The sequence below is a fragment of the Mus pahari genome, chromosome 23, assembly GCF_900095145.1.
Source record: "Mus pahari chromosome 23, PAHARI_EIJ_v1.1, whole genome shotgun sequence".
Taxonomy (NCBI): Eukaryota; Metazoa; Chordata; class Mammalia; order Rodentia; family Muridae; genus Mus; species Mus pahari.
This window is the reverse complement of record NC_034612.1, coordinates 12,605,839-12,626,140: the sequence shown is the minus strand read 5'-3', so window position 1 is coordinate 12,626,140 and position 20,302 is coordinate 12,605,839. Positions and strand designations below refer to the sequence as shown.

Genomic DNA, 20,302 nt, shown 5'->3' with positions numbered 1-20,302 from the left:
GCCTCTGCCTCTGCCTCTGCCTCTGCCTCTGCCTCTGCCTCTGCCTCTGCCTCTGCCTCTGCCTCTGCCTCTGCCTCTGCCTCGAGAGCTGGGATTAAAGACCTGTATAATCACTGCCTCTTAAAAATCAAACACGAAGCAATGTCTTTTTGCAAAGCTGAGGCTGTAACTCAGTGGTACAGTGCTTATCCAGCCTTCATGAAACCCTGGGTTCAATCTGGGTAGAACGGAGAAAGAAAGGAAAGTAGGAAGAAGGGAAAGAGGGTAAGAGGGAAAGGGGGAAGAAGGAAAGAGAAGTAAAAATGCAAAAGTTAAGTCCCCAGGTCCTTGGAGGTTCAAGTTCATATTCCTCCACCTTTTGGGAAGTGTTCCAACAATTAGACCCTGAATTGGCTTCTCTCACTAGGAATTGAAACCCCGCTTATAGGCTTCAGCTGGCCTGTGGGGGACAAATCAGGGGACAGACAGTCTCTTCTGTGATCTGGTGGAGCAAAAGACAGCTGAAAGCCAGAGACATCATGAGTGTCACAAAGAGAGTGTCACAAAGATGCCAGGCCACCCCCTCTCAGCAGTCCAGGGAGAACCGTAGAAAATTACCTTTGCTCTGTGGGTCCATCCATCCCTTTTTACAACGCAGGTTAGAAGAGCACTGTGCACCTCGCCTGGGATACTGCAGGAAGTAACAGAGAGTACATACTGCCTCGTGAGCCATCAAGATTCCACAGTTCATTGCAACACTACTCACAATGGCCAGAAGGGAACACAGACTGAATCTGTCAGTGCGAGGGGAGACAAGAAAAGATGGCACATTCATATGTGGAGTATGTGCGCATGCATGTTTGCAGTATAGGCCAGAGGTCAGCATCAGCTGTCTTCCTATCACTCTTCCATATATATATATTTGAGACAGGGTCTCCCACTGAGACTGTAGCTTGCCTATTTGGCTGGGCTGACCGGCCACCAAGCCCCAGGGCTCCACCAGTCTGTCTCCCCAGCACTAGGATTCCAAGTGTGCACAGCTGTACCCTGCTCTTTATGTGAATGCTGGGGATCAAACTCAGATCCTCACACTTGATGGTAAGCAGATAGCAATTGAGCCATCATCCCAGGCCCCCATATGTGGCATCTGATTCAGCCAGGTCCTGACATATGCTACATTATGGACTGCCTTCAAACCATGGTGTGGGGCAAAAGGAGCAAACCACGAGAGGCCACATTCTGTGTGGTTCTCTAGATGGGAAATGTCCTGTGCACGTGAATAGGCAAATCCACAGAGACAGAGCAGATTGATGGCTGTCCATGGCTGTGGGGAGGGTGGAAGAGATTGGTCGCTAATGGGGACAGTTGGCTTGGGGGAGTCAAAGTTTCCTTGGGGTGGGGATAATAGAAAATTTCTGGACTTAGGCGAATGGTTTGCATGATGTATACTTGGAATTCATAGGTTTTAGTGTACATGATTCTGTCTCAATTAAAAACAAGAATAAATCAAAATGTAAACAGCAGATGTCAAGGCAGCCAAGAAGCCCTTTCCGGGATGGTCTTTGGGGTAGAGAGCAGGTGGCGAGGTTGAGGGTTAGAGTGGCCTTGCCACCACAGAACCGAGTGAGCAAACAGGTACCACGATGCAGCAGGCGATGTGAGAAGAAAGGACTCAGCCAGCGTGCTGGCGCCAGCACGCTCCTGGCTGGAGAAAATGGGTTAGCTGTGTCTGGGAGCTCCAGGACAGAATAAGGGAAAAGGGAAGAGAGCATTTTGCTTTCCGCATTTTTGGCTTCATGCAGTGGGTCTAATGGCAGTCTCGGGAAAGACAGAGCAAACACCGGTGGGTACACAATAGCATCTGCTCATTGTCATCTGGGCATTTGTGTCTAAGATCCGGGCCGAGGTTCTAAGTCTTGAATCCAGGTGCTCCTGGGTTCTGTGAGAGCAGCTTCCTATGTGGGTCGTGCTACCTTGGCCGCGTCATTTCACGTCCTTTAAGCTTTGAGCCCTCTGTTAAAGGAGGGTAACTTGCTTTGCCTGGCATGGCCGCTGTGAGGGTGGCATGGGTTTGGGAAAGAGGGCTTAGCATGGAGTCCTTGCTCGGTGAGATAGCTCACACAGTTTTCCAACTCATTTTCTCTTTACCGCCTGGATGGCTTCCTTTCTGTGACCCGCCAAGCCCCTGGGTTCTTCTCTAAGTAAACCCCTAAATGCAACTATGAATCTTTTGCCTGCAAAGCCTAAGTCACATCTTTTTTTTTTTTTTTCTTTGATTTTTGATTTTTCAAGACAGGGTTTCTCTGTGTAGCCCTGGCTGTCCTGGAACTCACTTTGTAGACCAGGCTGGCCTCAAACCTAAATCACATCTTTGTAGTCTAACTACCTGCTGGATTCATTATACAGGTCTTGAAAAATCATAGAATGAATGAACGAACGAACGAATGGGCTATTATGTACTAACGCTCTTAGGTTATTGTGATTTTTATTTATCAGTTAGAAGGATCTCCCAGGAAGTAAACCAATTCTGGGTTTGTTTTGTTTTCTTCTGTTTGGTTGTTGTTGTTGTTTTGTTTGTTTTGTTTTTGTTTTTATCTCTAAAAGAAACCCTAACATTAGTTTTGTGATTGTTCCATGGATTGGAGAGCTTTTTGACCATTCTCCTGGCTGACAGACCAAGGATCTCCCTCCCCTTTTAGCTGGGCCTCTCTGTGCTCACAGAACTACCAGGAGACAGCAGAATTAACATAGGCCAGCTCCAAGCTTAAGCCTTCTTCCTTCTTGGCTGTGGGATTCCTGAACTGCGGTTTGGAAATCTGGGCTACTCTCCTGGAGGGTGCAAAGACCCTGAGCAGAGAAAAAACTCTTTAATAGAGTCCCTGGAAGGGGAGACGAGCCCAGCACTTTTGAACCTCCAAAGGAGCCTAATGGCAGCTCTGTGAGAAAGAAGCCAAAACAACAGAAAACCCACCCAGCAGGGCTCAGCCCACCCCAGAACGGTGACAGCAACCCCAGCTGTGTGAAGCCCTTCAGGTCCGGAGGAGTTTGAATAGCTAGACCACACTGTGTATATTCAGACGCACTGTAGGGCTTGGGCACATTAACTGAGCCAACCAGAGATAGAGTATTGACAAATGAGAGGAGACACTCACACAGGTAGGCTAAATTCCCCTCCCCAGAGTCATGTGGTGGCCCTCCAGGCTGGCTGCCTTGTGGAGGCCTTGGGTTTCATCTGCTGTGGGTGATTTTCTTGGTTCCAACAGCAGCGTGTTTTCTCAGGGCTCACAGTGTACCGTGACGCTACGCCTTAAGTATTCTCTGGTATAAAATAGAGCCTAGGAGTTATCCTCCTGAATTTGTGAGGCTTCAGTGAGATGCGAACTAGATCACACGCCACCAGCGAAGGAAAGAGCAGGTGTTCTGCACTGGCCCCCTGGGCTGCAGCCGGAGAGACCGGGGCGTGGGCAGACGAAAACTTCTTGGTTCCCAGAATGCATCTCAGCCCTGCGTCCTCTCTGAGTGGGTCCCCTGCTTACCTCGGGACACTGCTTCTGCACTTGGCCTTCTGACTTGACATAGTTTGTCATAACAAAGAACGAGTTCCCCTGCAGAGAGAAATGGAGGGACAAAGGCCAGGCCTTAGGGAGCAGAACTCCTTAAGCTGTCATAATGTGTTTTGCTAAGTGCCAGGGGCGGGGCGAGCCTTTGTACTCTTGGAAGCCTTTTGAAACCAGCCTGTGGGCAGATCGTGGACTTTGCTGAAGGCTTAATATCAAAGGAACTGCTCCCGCTGGGCAAGGGGGAGCAGTGGAGATTTCAAAGGAGGGGGAGCAGTCATTTTCGGAGCCAGCCTCAAAAGCAACTGTGTCATTTTCTGACACAGTAAAAAAAATAATTCCATTAAATCGAGACTCCAGAGAGCCGGGGATGCGGAGGTGGGGTGTGGGCTGTACCCTGGGCAGGCTGTTCAGATTTCTCAAGGCTTAATGGGAGGCCGTGGGGCTTCCCACTACCTGGGCAATCAGTGGCTTTTGTGGTTTCTAGCTGGAAACAAATAGCAGCGTGGGTCTGATGCCTTTTGCCAAGTGCCCTACCTCCCCAGGGCGGCGAATGGGTCATTTTGTTTCTCCCCCTCCATCTGCTCCTAACTCCTCCGCCCCTCTTTTATTTCTCCTTTTTTGGTAACCGCTTTCATTTTCTCGGCTCTGCAAATTCAGCTAGCCACACACTTCTCTGTGATCTACCCCTTCTCTTTCTTCGTCACCATATCCTTTCTTTCGAAAGACTTGAGAATCATCTCCTGGCGACCTTTTTCAATAACAGGACACACAAGCCTCATAGAGGACAAGCCCTCTGCCCTTCTGAACCTGGGCTGAGCTTGCCATAGGGTGGTGACCCTACGCCTAAAGCCCTGTGCGGCCCAGTGTGAGTGAATGAGTTCCTGTTTGGAACGCGCCAGGACACGCGCAGTGCTATTTTGAGCGGCCCGGTAGGACTGGATAGAGCATCTTCTTTGATGCGACTGGATGTGACCCAGTTTTGCCATTTTTAGGTTTTCTCAGTTGGGATTTTTTTCCCCCACAGGTTTTAAATAGGGCCAGTGTCTTTCTTTTCTTTTGAGACAAGGTCTTAGGTATTCCAGGCTGACCTCAAACTCACTGTGCAGCCGAGTGTGACCTTGAACAGCTGGTTCTCCAGCCTTGACCTCCTGGGGCTGCAGGGTTTCATGCTTGCTAGCCAAGCATTCTACCAGTTGAGCTACATATCCTTAGTCCCAAACTCACTTTTTTTTTTTTTTTTTTTTTAGTGAGGCCCTAGACCCCTAAGGATGGGGACAGGGACGTGACCTGGAATCCCCCGGCACTCACCTGCAAAGGGAAGGTGTAGTCGGCAGTATCAAAGATGTTGTGTACTAACTTCGTCACCCCACCCTCTGTGACATTCTCCGTCACCTCTGCTATGCCTTTGACCTTGGTGTGCACGGAGCTGATAACGGGCTCTTTCCGCTGGTACAGCTTATCGCTCACCAAAGCGAAGCTGAGGACAGAGGAAAAAAAAAAAAAAACTTCAGTGGCTTCCTCCCACCTGAGGGCAGCAGTTTAGGCGGCAGACTCTGGGGGAAGGGGTGTCACTGGAGCTGCTGCTGGTGACAGTCTGCTTCTGCTTCCTTGGGACAATCCCTGCTACAAACTGGGGCTAGCAGCTGCCCCTGCCCCTCCCGTTATCACTACCTACTATAGATGGCAATCTCAACTCAGAGGTCTGCTCTGGGCCAGTTGAATGGCTCTGTCCCAGACTCAGTGCCACACCACTGGCTTGGCTTGCTCTTGTTTCAGGGGATCACCTTCTCTCTCTCTCTCTCTCTCTCTCTCTCTCTCTCTCTCTCTCTCTCTCTCTCATATGCTGGGATTAAAGGCATGTGCCACCACACCTTGCATTTATAAGAAATGCACGGAATCTGGGGCTGGTGAGATGGCTCAGTGGGTAAGAGCACCCGACTGCTCTTCCAAAGGTCCGGAGTTCAAATCCCAGCAACCACATGGTGGCTCATAACCATCTTTAACAAGATCTGACGCCTTCTTCTGGAGTGTCTGAAGACAGCTACAGTGTACTTACATATAATAAATAAATAAAAAATCTTTAAAAAAAAAAAAAGAAATGCACGGAATCAATAAATCTATACAGAAGGAAGATGGATCGTTGCCAGGAGAGGAGATTCAGAGAGGGACAGTTAATAGGTATATTACTACTTCCTTTTAAGATGACAGAAATACATTGGTAGACAAAGGCATTGTTACAGGATACTGTGTACCTGTTATATGACACTGGTGTGTTCACATTAAAATAGTCCTTCAAGCCGGGCGTGGTGGCGCACACCTTTAATCCCAGCACTCGGGAGGCAGAGGCAGGTGGATTTCTGATTTCGAGGCCAGCCTGGTCTACAGAGTGAGTTCCAGGACAGCCAGGGCTATACAGAGAAACCCTGTCTCGAAAAATCAAAAAAAAAAAATACAGCTTTATGCTATATGAATTTTTATTTATGCTATATGAATTTCACCTCCATAGGTGAGATGAATATCACACATCTGTATAAACATAGACAGATGCCTATAGAAATATCAAAACAAAGGAACAGAGATCTAAGTCAGGAGGATGCTTACGGAGAAAAACAGTGAAATGGGGTGAAGGCTAAGTTTGCAGGGCGCAGAGCTCTGTTTCTTAAGTCACACAGAGGCACATTGACATTATGTTATCCACACTACACTCTAGTGTTTGTCCAAGAAAGATTAAAGAAGAAAGACATTGGTCTAGTGAGGTGGTTTCCATGAGTAAAATCACTTGCTGACAAGAATGACGGCCTGGGCCGTGCGTGGTGGCGCATGCCTTTAATCCTAGCACTTGGGAGGCAGAGTCAGGAGGATTTCTGAGTTCGAGGCCAGCCTGGTCTACAAAGTGAGTTCCAGGACAGCCAGGGCTACACAGAGAATGACGACCTGGATTCAATCCCCAGAACCCACCAGATGACGGAAGGCGAGAACTGTCTTCTAACCATTGTTCCCCGACTTCCACATGCACACCAGGGCATATGAGCATGCGACTGCACACACAATGTTGACGGTATTAAAAAAAAAAGATGTTAGAGCTTAGAAATCCAGATTTGGGACCCACTCAGCATGTCTGTTGCAGAGTGCAATAGAACACATGTAGGCAAATCCAATTATGAGTGCTCTGTCACACATACAAAACACATACGAAATACTTGGGATTTTCTTTCAAGCTATCCCTTGCAACTTCCGGAGCAACACTTGCTCTACCTCAGTTGGATGTATCATCTCCATTCTAGAGTACGCAACACATGATGATCTCCAATTGAATTCCAGTTTTTCAACTAGCGAAGGCTTTGCAAACATAATGGACCTTTGTATCATAATGAACACAAAAATTCTATTAACATATTCCAGAGATGAATCAAAGGAGGGACGAGGCAAAGAGAGTCTGCAGTGTCTTGTCCTTTAGGAAGAGTAGTCTAAACCGGGCGTGGTGGTGCATGCCTTTAATCCCAGCACTCGGGAGGCAGAGGCAGGCAGATTTCTGAGTTCAAGGCCAGTATGGTCTACAAAATGGGTTCCAGGACAGCCAGGGCTAGACAGAGAAACCCTGTCTCGAAAAACCACACACACACACACACACACACACACACACGAATGAAAGAAAGAGTGGTTTAATGATCAATTCAGTCACCAACTCTTGACTTCATGGATTCAAGAGAAGCTAAGCCTCTTCTATGGGTCATGGGTTCAGTCCATGAATGGGAGTGTGTGTGTGTGGGGGGGCGTCATAATTCTCTAATCTCTAATCCTGGTGACTATTAGCTCTAAGAAACAGATGTTCAGTGCATTCGGGCGAATGCAAAGCCACCAGCTCCCCGGAGCAAGCACCGTATCAAGGAGCCGGGATTGAGCTGAACCTGGTAGGATGGGCGAGATTGAGAAGAGCTGGAGAATCTGGCAGGCAGGAGAGATCGGACACAGGAGAAGTTAGGGTCACCCAGAGACCCTGGCCAAAGTAGGGGTAGCCTGGAGGAGCAATGGATGCAGTGGAGGTAGAGAAAGAGGTTGGGCCGTGGAGCCCTGGGACTGGCTCTGGCTGGACTCACCAGATGTAGACGCAGATGGCCCCTAGGAAGGCGTTCTTCAGAGTCCCGATCCATATGCTATGGATTTCAAGGACTTTCCCGGATTTATAGCTGCATAAATGGCTCATGGGCAGCATGGCGAGAAGGTTCTCAGAGCACCCCATGGGAAGAAGTGACTCGAAGCAAAGTCTGCCTATTTCTTTTAAAGGAACCCCAGAGTTCTGAGCAAAGATAACTCTAAAGCAATAGCTCTGAGAGAGACCTCCCTCTTCAAAGAGCTGGGGCCTCACCTCAGGCTTTACTTCCTGTACCTACACCCTCACTCATGGGGCCCAGCAGCATCTGTAGGAGCATCATCTTCCCCAGGTCAAGGGCATGCACCTTTGTGGTTCAGTTCCTTGGGCCAAACTACAGAAGGCTACATTGTTTCATGCCGTGAACATCAGCCAAAGCAACAGTGTTGCACACTGCCTTTCACAAGTCAGTCTCTCTCCCCTCCCCCCCCTTTTTCGAGACAAGGTTTCTCTCTGTGTGACAGCCCTTGGCTCTTGGCTGTCCTGGACTGGCTTTGTAGACCAGGCTGGCCTCACAGAGATCCTCTTGTCTCTGCCTCCCGAGTGCTAAGATTAAAGGCACGTGCCACCACCCCTGGCCACAAGGGTCTTGACAGCCATGTCTACATGGGCATGGCTGAGGTGGTGAAGGGTTCCAGACAGCATCTTGGGTATCAGTCCGGAGATGAGGGACAGATGAAGCCGCTGTGAGAGTCCTCTGAAGGAGAAGAGTGCAAGATGGACCTGTCACGGCTGATTACAGAAGGAAGGGGGCCAGGCAAGCTTCCCCCTGCCCCATGGTTGCTGGCTGGTCCCCGTGAAGATGACCACAGTGATGGTGGTGATTTTTCATTTATCTGTCTCCCACTTTTCCCCATCTGCATTTAAATATAATTTCCCAATCTTAAAAATAAACCTTCCCTCCTCCCCCCCCCCCCCCCCNCCCNCCATTCTTCTCCACTGCCGCCACGCAGGACCTGACTCCTCCAGTGTGGAGTCTTTGGAAAGAGTGAGTCACCGCATCCACATCCGCACTTCCATTCACTTCTCCACCCACTCCAGTCTGGCTCCCATCCCCACCGCTTCTCCAGAGCCTCCCTCGCCAACTCGTGCTCTCTCCCCTCCCGGGGCCAGCGGGCATGCTGCAGATGCCGCGATCAACCCCGGTGACCGTGGACCACTCACTTCCTCCTCCTTCTCCTTCTCACCACAGCCTCAAGGAGTCTACATTCTCCTGATCTCCTTGGATCTCCCTGATGTCTGTCTCAGAATCCTTTGGGAAGTTCCGCATCTTCCTTCCCCTTAAATGTTAGTGCCACTTTCTCTTCAAAGCTTCTTGCTTTCATCTAGGTACCTCTCTTGCTGGTCCACTGAAGATGTCCATGGCTTTCATTACTATCTATAGGCTGGTGGTATATAATCTGTCTTAAAGCTCTGAAACAAGTAACTACACAAAAATGTGTAGTTCTGAATCTCATGAACCCATCTAACTAAAAACCTTAAGCTCTGAACTCAACCTTTAACACCAATTACCTCTTCTCCTGAACGTATTAGCCTCAGAAAGGTAGTCTACCAACTTCTCATTAGCTGCCCAGGTCAGGAATGTGGCACACTCTTGATCCTCTCTCTCCTTACCCTCACCCACCCTGCCCCTTGCTCATCCAGTCTATGATAAGTCTTATTGTTTGAGCTGGGCAAGGCGGCAGTATTTGCCAATAATCCTTCCACTTGGGTGGTGGTGGAGGCGGGGGCAGGGGGTAACTGTTCAAGGTTAGGTAGAGCTGCGTGTGGAGCTACTTAAAACCCCTGTCCCAGAAAACCAAGATCAAAGAGATTCTACTACTTTATGTCCCTCATGTTATTCAACTCCACCTGTCCTCTGTCACTGTCACCTCCACAGGCCAGGCCACCATCAGTTCAAAACCATGTGATCCAATACAGTTTAGTCTCCCTCCAGACCTTGGTCCTGCCCCCTCCAGTCTCCAGGGTGAGGGTGAACTCTGGATGAAGACCTCAGGAACTGTGAAAGTTTGATCTCGGCTCGGCCGCTGACTGGCTATGTGACTCTGGCCACCGAGGAGATTTGTAAATCTTGTTAAAAAGACAGTTCATCACCAGGCGGTGGTGGCGCACGCCTTTAATCCCAGCACTCGGGAGGCAGAGGCAGGCAGATTTCTGAGTTCGGGGCCAGCATGGTCTACAAAGTAAGTTCCAGGACAGCCAGGGCTATACAGAGAAACCCTGTCTTGAAAAACCAAAAAAAAAAAAAAAAGGACAGTTCATCAAATGATCTATCGTGTGGTCAAAGACTGGGTTCACTTAGACATAGTCAGGATAAAGGTCTCTGTGGACCACTGACCAGCGGGAACCCACAAAACCAACAATGTGAGAACCAGGCACCAGGACCTCAGCTGCAGCTGCCTCCTGAATAGGCTGGATCCTCCTAGTCACCCATCCTGTCGCAGGAGCCCGAGGATCGCCGATCCTCATCTCCGGAACCAGGCAGTGGTACCTTATCAGGGAGAGCAGTCTAGACAGGTGACTGAGGACTTTGAGGTCTAAGTTCGCCATAGGAAATCTGGGTGAGTTCCAAATGCTCATGTGTCCCTGTGAAAGAGACGAGGGCGGCCTGATGGGCAGAAAGGGAGATGTGATGGAAACAACTGTGGCTAGAAGACTGGAAGCGGTTGCCTTCCTCTTGATGTTTCCCAGCGACCTCAGGATAAAGTTCAATTCTGTCCACAGTCTGGGCCCTGCTGGTTTCTCCAGCGCCCCCCCCCCCCGGGCCTCCCCTCTGAGACACTGTAATACCAGCCTGATGCTGCTAATCCCCGACCCAGTGCTGGGTCAACAGCCAGGGAGGCTGAGCTGGCATGGACTCCAGAAGCCTGTGGGTTTGCAGCAGTCTATTCAGAAACCTCCCGAGTAGTGCAGTGGAGCAGAGGAGCCAAGCTGTCCCAGGGCAGCTTTCAGAAAGCTAAAAGAGAAAGGGGTTGTGCTAAATTTTTTGGGGGGAGATTATATGTTTCAGATTTTGCTTTTAACACTTTGGGGGCTAGCCACGTTATAAAAGGATATCACAGAGTGTCCTCGGCAAAACATTTTAAGCTGGGCAGTGGTGGCGAATGCTTTTTTTTAAATCCCAGCACTAGGGAGGTAGAACCAAGTGGATCTCTGTGAGTTCGAGGCCAGTCTGGTTAGAGCAAGTTCCAGAAGAACCCAGGCTACACAGAGAAGACCTGTCTCAAAAAAACAAAAACAAAAACAAACAAAAAAAACTAAAACAAAAAAAGCAAAAAACAAAACAAAAAGAACAACCCCCCCCCACAACAACAAAAACATTTTTTTTTTAAGATTTATTTATTTTATATATGTGAGTACACTGTAGCTGTACAGGTGGTTGTCTTCATGTGGTTGTTGGGGATTGAATTTTTAGGACCTTTGCTTGCTCGCTCTGGTCAACTCCGCTCACTCAGTCTCCTCTTGCTCCAGCCCAAAGCTTCATTTGTTATTATACATAAGTACACTGTAGCTGACTTCTGATGCTCCTGAAGAGGGCGTCAGATCTCATTACATGGTGATGTGGTTGCTGAGATTTGAACTCAGTACCTTTGGAAGAGCAGTCAGTGCTCTTCCCCAGTGAGCCATCTCACCAGCCCCAACAAAAACATTTTAACTGCTTATTCAGCATCCCTACCGAAGCTGAGCAAGCTTTGATCTTATATGGAAAAGACAAAAAGCACCCTCATCCACAGGACCCCTGAGCCATCTTTCCCCCAGAGACATCTTAACTTGACTCAGATCTCTCCAACTCCACCACTCCATTCTAGGCCAAGCTGCGTTCTCCTATCAGCTAGGTGACTCCAGTAGACTCTCAGTGGCCCCTTGTACCCTGTTCTTGTCCTACCTAATGCCCCATTCCCTCTGCACGGTAGCCACCGGAGAGTCTTGAGATACACCAATCAGAAGGTTCCACTCCCCAGTGCTAGATAGATAGGCTCTGCAGAGAATCACATTCCTCTCTGCCTTGGCTCCTGCTCCTCCCTCGTCTCAGGAGCTTCTGGATCGTGGGAGTCCTTGCTGCCCCTCTGGTTTACATCTTCGGCCTTTACCATTACTATTCTTCCTGTCCCATGTGTCACGTGGCTGGATTCCTGGCCTCCAGGGGTCTCCTCCTAAGTGGGTCTTTTCTCATGCTCCAGCTGCCCAGACTCTAGCTTATCATCCAGGGCCAAGGTTAGGAGTTGCACATTTCATTTCTCCCCGAGGCCATAGAGACTGTGCCAGGGTTGGTTTGGTGTCTGCTGTCTTCTCCACCTACGTCTTGGCTTCACAGAAGAGGCCCTTCCTTACAGGTATGAGGCCACCCTTTGGGGAACAGCCAGCCAATCTGGGAGGACATTTTGAAACCCACACATCAGCACGATAAACACCCTCTCCCCAGCAAGAGACAGCCTGGGGCTTTCAAAGGACAGCACCGTGCCTGCTGTTGGTGGAGGTTAGCACCGTGCCTGCTGTTGGTGGAGGTTAGCTGAGCCAGGGGAAGCTGCTGTAAGGAGATCAGCCCTCTCTGATCTTCTTTGGCCACTGAAATATTTCTGGGCTCGGACTCTTGGGAAGAGGAAAACATCTTCCCAGTAGCATCAGTGATAAGCCAGGTACCTTTTCTTCCATTGTTGTCCAATGACTGTACGAACTGACATAGAAGCTGAGGCTCCGGCAGGTTAAGTGACTTGGCCAGGAAGACGTATCCAGGATTATAGAATAGGCCACCTCGGAGCTTGGTAAATGGCTCCATGGGCTAAGTGTTTGCCGTGGAGGCAGAAAGATACAACTTCGACCCACAACACCCACGTAAACATTGAGGATAGCAGTAGGTGCCTGTAAGCCCAGCACTGGGGAGGCGGAGACGGCAGGATTCTGGGTGCTTGATGGCCAAGCCAGTCTAGCTGAACTGGTGAGTTTCAGGTAGCTCACCCCTGGACTCCACATGCACCCAGAGCCGCCCCCCTTACACACAGGTACACGCTCAGAGGCCACTCTCACTCTCTGTAAACCACAGCAACGCCACACACTGCGTCAAAAGCACCATCCTTATCATCATCATCATCATCATCGAAACGGGAGCCAAAGCCACAACGAGAGAGCACTTCATACCCACTAGGTTAGCTCCAGTCTGAAAGCCACAGCATCGCCTGTTGGTGAGGACGTGGACAGAGTGGGGGACTCGGATGCTCTAAGGCTGGGAAAAGGGTGAAGCTGCCACAGAGGACCGTCCATCAGGGCCGCCCAGGGTGATATGCAGTTGTCACGTGACCTAACAAGTCCCCCCCCTCTCCCACTCCTACCCCCCAGGTAAAGCCAGGAGAGATTAGGACATATGTCCAGATGACAGAGAGAAGCAACCCCACGTTCATCATCTGGTGAATGGGTCAGAAGTATCTAGTGGGCTGTCTACTTACATAGTATTGTACTTACACAGAGTGGACTGTTATCCAGTCAAAAGTAGTCTATAGCATCAATTACACTCTAACACATACATGAACACTGAAAACACGCTAAGAGGAAGAGTCAGTCGCAAAGGACCGCATGCCATGTGAGTCTATTTATATGAAATAGATGTGTGTGTACACATATACATATACACATATACATACATACATACATACATACATACATACATACATACATATGTAAACCCACAGCAACAGAAAATGGATTGGTGGGTCCCTGATCTAAGGGACAACCTTTAGGCTGATAAACAATGTTCTTGTTTGGTTGGTTTTGTTTTTCAAGAAAGGGTTTCTCTGTGTAGTCCTGGCTGTCCTTGAACTTGCTTTGCAGATAGGCAGGCTAGACTCTGCCTCCCCAGTGCTGGGACTAAAGGCATGCACCACCACACGGAGCCGAAAACGTTCTTGATGTTGGTGACTGCTGCACAGCTCAACAACTACATGGAAAGCCATGGACATGAACGCTGTAAATCAGTGAAAGTCCGGGGTACACATTTTGTACCTTCATAAGCGGGTTTTAAAGGACCCCCTAGATGCTCTAAAAAAAAACATTTGCGCCGGGCGTGGTGGCACACGCCTTTAATCTCAGCACTCGGGAGGCAGAGGCAGGCAGATTTCTGAGTTTGAGGTCAGGCTGGTCTACAAAGTGAGTTCCAGGACAGCCAGGGCTATACAGAGAAACCCTGTCTCAAAAAACAAAACAAAACAAAACAAAAAAACAAAGAACCGACATTTGCAAACCTGGTTCTATCTCTCCTGAGCAGAAAGATGATTCAGAGCCCACAAGGGAAATCCCCTCTCGCCTCTGTGGGAGCCCAGGGTGTTGGCCTGTGTCTCCCAGGTTCCCCAGGCATGTCATGCCCTGCTCGCTCATCTTGGCAGGCCTTGGCCTCAGTTGAAAAGGCCAATGGGAGGCACACAGCCTGCCACCCTCTCTCTGCGGCTTCCTCCAGCTACAGCCAAGCACAGCTTCCTCTTAGTGTTTCCTGCCAGCGGGCTATGAGATTTAAGAACCCACACGGAATCCAGCAAGTGCACCAACCCCTGCCTCGTGGACAGCTGCCTCGTGGGGCTGCCAACGCTGTCCAGTGCTGCAGAGATCGGCCCAACCCACGCCCCACTTACCTAATGTAGGAAAAGACGATCATGTGCAAGACCCACTTGACGGTGCCGTAATTCGTGCTCTGGATCCGGGTGACTTTGTTTGTCTCATACTGCAAGACATCGTTCCAGCTGCAGCAAGCCGGCATGGCGACAGGCTCGCTTCCGTTCAGGCTGGACTTGGGCTAGACCTGCTTCCCAGGCTAGACCACAGCAAGTCCCCACCTAGGAGCAGCCAAAGGAAACACACCGATTTCTCAGCAGGAACGGTTAACTTCCAGTTTCTCCAGCCACTGCAGCGGGGGCGGGTCCTGGCAACTGCCCCGAATGTGAGTGGAATAAACAAGAACCAAGTCCTACAGGCTTGGCTGGCAGATGACCCCGCCCGCCAGCCTCCCCCAGACGCCCGCACAAAGATGGTGTTCAGAGTTGAGCATTTTTTAAATTCCCCATCCCCACCCCCTTTCCTTTCGCTCTTTCGGAACTCATTTCATTTGTGAGAAAGGGGCTATCCTTCGTAAGACCCAGTGTGACGCAGACAAAGGCCTAGATGGGACCACTGCCTCGAGACACCCCCCCACCCCCACTCAGACCCATCCATTTCTTTTCTTTTGTTTGCCTGTTTGAGACCAGTTCTCAAGCAGCCAGGCTGACCTGGGTTCTGATTTACCCGAGGCTAGCTCTGAACTTCTGATCCTCCTGCCTCCACCTCCGAGTGCTGGGATTACAGATGAGCCCCACTGCACCCCACAGAGATTATCCCTTTGTTTCCCCCCCCACACACAACCCTTTGTTCAGTCCACGTGTACAGGTGCACCCAGTGACTGAATGGTGTCTTTGTCACCGCTCCGCTGCTCCAGGCCATACTCTGGTCTGCCAAAGATGGCCACCAGATCAGATTCATTGTGGAATGGGAAGATTATATCCACACTGCCTCTCTCTCTCTCTCCACTGTCTACATTGCATCCTGCTCGGGACCCCGGGAGGTCATCTCATGACCTGGTCCAGTCCAGTCCCAGACCACCAAGGGCTGCATCCAGTAGCCCTCCTGATCATGGAGACACCTCATGAAAGAGGACCAATGCTATCTCCAAACAAGAGAGGAGGTAGCCTCATTGTAGAATTCTGAGGAAGGTGGAGTTGAGAAGAAATTTTGTTTGGTTGATTTTTTTTTTAATTAATTAATTAATTTATTTATTTATTTATTTTGCTGTGTGGTTTTGTTGTTTTATTGTCTATTGGTTTTGTTTTGAGACAGAGTCCCGTGTAACTCGGGCTTCTCTGTAACTTACTGTGAGCCCTCCTCTTTCCCACACCTCCAGCTAACAAATTCTGGGACTCTAGTTGTGAGGGACCACACCTGGGCTGAAACCCTGCTTGGACAGGCTGAAGGAAAGCAGGATGTATAAAACGGGCGTTACCCACACGGGTTACACGGTGGATCGGTGGTCTTGGGTGATAAAGACACGATCGTCCTCAAAATGAGACACCTGCAGACCCTGGTGTCTGAGGCTCTGTCCTAACGTGGCTCTGGCTGCTGCTTCTCTGGATTGAGACTTAGAATCTTCCAGGCACAAGTGGAATGTTAGATGTTAGAGTACAAGGCTCTTCTCCCTGGGAAGGAAGCAACAGTCACTCAGAGTTATCCCTCTGTAGCTAGAAAGGACCATCTCACCGCAAGCATCTCAACCTACTGCTGTCTCTGTTTCGCGTGCTGCATTATGGGCCAGACAGCGTTACATGTTTCCAGCCTAACTTAAATTTGTTACTTTCTCCTCCTTATGATCTACATCAAGGCCCCCTGCCCCTGTTGGCTCCAGTTCAAGGGACTAGAAGGCAGCGATGCTGGATGAGTCTCCCTGCCCTCTCTGTTTACTTGGGAGACCCGGGAGGGCTAAGGGCTTCCCTCTGTTGCCCTCCCTAGCCAGCACGCTCTTACCGCTTTCTCTTAACTCTGTCCCCCACCTTTGTCATTACTCTTTCAAAACTCTGAGGAGTACGGTAACCTTTGTCTGAAGAAAGGATAAATAGGTCCAGTGACATGCTGAATGAAGGTGCTTTGCCACCAAGCTTGATGACCTGAGTTCGATCCCCAGGACCTGAATACTCGGAGAGAACTAACTCCATTAAATTGTGCATACATATGTACAGATGTTCAAGCAAGCCACACACACACACACACACACACACACACACACACACACCAAAAATGAATGTAACAATTTTAAATAGTAGGCCAAAGGGCTTCCATTAGAGCAGTAAAATCTAGTGGATAGAACTAGAGGGCTAGCTGCCTGATTTCCAAACCTGGCTTCATATTGTAACAACTCTGTGGCTTCAGAAGGTTCAGTTCGTGCCCTGCATTCATTTCTTCATCCCCTCAGGAATCCAAGGAACTAGCGGATACAGCAATGAATGGGAGTACAAGTCCAAAAAAATGTCCATCCGCTAAAGAATGCATCAACAAAAACGTGGCGCATCCGTATGACCGAACAGTAGTATTCAGTCATAAAAAGGACTGAGGGACAGATACTTGCTATAACGGGGATGAACTTTTGGAGATGTGAAAGGAAACAGACACAGAAGGACATCACATGATCCGATTTCTAGAAGTGCCCAGAACAGGCAAATCCATATAACTTTTCCCTTACACCCCCTGCTGAGCTTCTCTCATGAATGTTCTATGGTATATCCCTTGGGGTTCTTTCAATCTTTCACTGCTATAGCAGTCCGTGAAGGCTGTTGTCTTAGTCTGCTGTTCCATTCCATCGATGTGGAGAGATGCCACCATGGCCACAGCAACTCTTTTTTTTGTTGTTGTTGGTTTTTCGAAGCAGGGTTTCTCTGTATAGCCCTGGCTGTCCTGGATCTCACTTGGTAGACCAGGCTGGCCTCGAACTCAGAAATCTGCCTGCACAGCAACTCTTATAAAGGAAAGCCTTTGGTTGGGAGATGGTTTATGGATTTAGAGGCTCAGTCCATTCTCATCATCATGGCGTGCAAGCAGGCATGGTACGACGGGAGAAGCTCAGAGTTCTACATTCGGACCAGTGGGCAGCAAGGAAGAGAGAGAGGGCAGGGGAGGGAGAGAGGGAGACAGACAGACAGACTATGCCTGCCTTGAGCATTTGAGACCTCAAAGCCCATCCCCCACTCCCTAATAGTGCCATGCCCTAGTGACAAAGCATTCAAGTCTGTGAGCCTGTGGGGGTTGTTCCTACTCAAACCACCAGAGCTGTTATCAGTAAGATTGCCCTACTCCTCCACGGCCAGTTTTACTGGGCATATATGTCTTCCTTATGTTGCTTGGCCTCTTAGACTCAATCACTAGCATGGCCACTTACTCTGTACTTCTTGGACTAACTCCTCCCCTGATACCTGTGGTGCTCCTGGTCTCATGTCCTAATTTCTCATTTGCCTCTGGGACTCTTATTGACTCTCCTCTTCTCACACATCAGCTCCAGCGACCCTTCCTCAGAGCTTCTGTGTTCCTGTCAGTCAGCACAGGACAGACTACGCAGCCATCGCCCAGCACCCTCGTGGCTTAAAGTAGTGGTTTTTTTTTTCTCATTCGTGCTACATGTCCATCGATAACAGAGCAGCCTCATCCTGAACTCTTGGATGAGAACTCCGGATTCTCACAGCAGCTAATTAAATGCTGACCTAGACACAAAGCACTCTCTCCCACATGTCACTGATTGGCCAAAAGTAATGTCTTGGTCCCACCCATCCAATAGCGAGCCAGGGAATTCAGTCCTACTGTGTATCCTTGGTGTACCCAGAAACAGAAGCAGCAGAACTGTTTGGTGAATAGTGTTAATGACTATGGTTGTGTGCACATGTGAGCACACACACTCACACTCACACACTCTTCCTCCAGATATGTTGTGTTAAGAAGTACACAAAAACTTACCCTGGAGAGATGATTCCACAGTTACAAACACTTGCTGCTTTTTCCAGAGAACACAAGTCCACTTCCCCCAAATCCAACTTGGGTGGCTCACAACTGTCTGTAACTCCAGCTCTAGGGCATCCGACACCCTCTTCTGGCCTCTGTAGGCACTTGCATGTGTGGTTGCATACATACAAGCATAAATAGATACACACCTAAAAGTAAATCTTTAAAGTCTGGGGCTTGGATGTGGCTCCTTGGTAAAGCACATAAGTAGCATGTGTAAGGCCTTGAGTTCTATCTCAGCAGCACTTTAATTGATTAAATAATTAGTTAATTAATTAGTAATCACCAGATGCTAAAACCCAAAAGCGTGGGCGACCGAGCACATGTGTATGTTATGATATATTTAATAAGGCGTGGACTGTAGCTGGAAACATGGCCTGTTATGTAATTTTTGAAGTCCCCCTGATTTACAAAAAAATAAAATAAAATCAAGAGTTTCCGGATGGCGCCAAAGCCACATGGGGTCCCTTTAGGCATGGGTAGGACTTGCTGTGAACACACAGCTCCCACACCCACGAAGCGGATGCATCTGGAAGAACAGAAAGCTGGTCTCTGGGAAGGGAAGTCACTGGTGGAATTCGTGATTAACAAGAGACGTGTCCCCTTTCTTGTAGCTAGTTCCCCCTCCGCCTCCAACTCCTGAGCATTTGCTTCTCATTCTTGTTGACGAAGCACCAAACCCAAAATCTCCGACTCCAGATTAACGTTCCCTTCGGAGCCTTGAACCCCTGTAGTACCTAGATAGCCCACAGACAAATCACATCTTCAAAACCCTGCACGGGCTTAGCTGAGGCCCCTGGTTCTAGCCCCTGTCCCACCCAAACCCACCAGTCAAGGCCACACTCCCAGCAGAACAAGCATCCTAGTAAGGGGTCAGGAAAGCAAGAGAGAGGAGGCAGCCAGAGATTCGCCATGTCGGGTGTAGGTGTGGCTCGGAGGGAAACAGACACGATAGTTGATTGGTTGTTGTTGTTATTGTTGTTGTTTTGTTTTGAGACCGGGTTTCTCTATGTAGCCCAGGCTGTCCTGGAACTCACTCTGTAGACCAGGCTGGCCTCAAACTCACAGATCCACCTGCCTCTGCTTCCCGAGTGCATAGGAGTTGATCTAAATGGGGGATATGCAGTCAAGGGAAGATTGGGCAGGGGCTGCTGAGACAGAAGCAATGGAGCCTTTCGAAGAATAAGCTGGCTTGAGAAGAATGTCATCATTGCTGGTCTATTTCTTTGTGAAGTAGAAAGCCAGGTTGTGATGTGAAAAGATGTAGGATTTGAAGGATGACTTTTGGAAAAGGGTGTGTGTATGTGTGTGTGTGTGTGTGTGTGTGTGTGTGTCTGAGCATGTGGTGTGTGTGAAGTGTGTGTGTCTCTGTGTTTGTAATATGTGTGTGAAGTGTGTGTGTCTCTGTGTTTGTAATATGTGTGTCTGTATGTATGTAGTATGTGTGTTTGTATGTGTGTAGTATGTATGTCTGTGTGTGTATGTGTGGAATGTGTGTGTGTCTGTGTGCATGTGGTGTTTGTGTCTGTGTCTGTTTGTGTGTATGTTGTGTATGTGGTATGTGTATGTGTATGTGTATGTAATTGTCTGGTTACAAATGACTGAAGGCCCAGTTTCTTTAGAGAAACCTGGAGGTTTTCTCAGAGTAACAGATGAAGTTGTCTGCAAAGATAACAGGAAGTGGTATCTCTGTAGCTGTGGGAGTGTCTGAAATGTGGCCTGATCGCCTAAGGACCTATGAATAGCATATGAAGCTAAAATCTCTCCTTGTGCTGAGGTGGCTCTTTCAATTCCATCTGAGCTCCGTGGTTCTGTCTCTCCGGACACCCACTGGGTGTCTCTAGAACACACGACTTCTCTGCTTCTCGGAGAGCATCACCCCACTGGGCTCTAAGTCCTGATCCAGCGATTCTGGGATCCAAATCCATTATGACTACGGATGGGGCCACAGGAAAGATGTCACCTGTCACTACCTTCCAAATGGGGGGATAAGAATGATGGCATGGGGTGCACTTCTCAGAATAGACCCAAGGCCAGGGGGCCCCAGGTCCTCTCTTGGGTA

The 20,302-nt window shown here is 49.1% G+C and overlaps 1 protein-coding gene across 1 annotated transcript in view; it reads right to left on the bottom strand.

Moving 5' to 3' along the window:
• P2rx7 (purinergic receptor P2X 7) overlaps positions 1-14,595 on the bottom strand; it is a 38,546-nt gene extending 23,951 nt beyond the window's left edge. The window contains exons 1-4 of the mRNA XM_021186907.2: positions 14,307-14,595; positions 4,848-5,016; positions 3,516-3,584; positions 598-670 (exon numbers count right to left, since the gene is read on the bottom strand). Coding sequence (XP_021042566.1) covers positions 598-670; positions 3,516-3,584; positions 4,848-5,016; positions 14,307-14,431 — 436 coding nt within the window. The 5' untranslated portion in view covers positions 14,432-14,595. The remainder of the gene's footprint in view (positions 1-597; positions 671-3,515; positions 3,585-4,847; positions 5,017-14,306) is intronic.
• Positions 14,596-20,302: the final 5,707 nt, after the last annotated feature.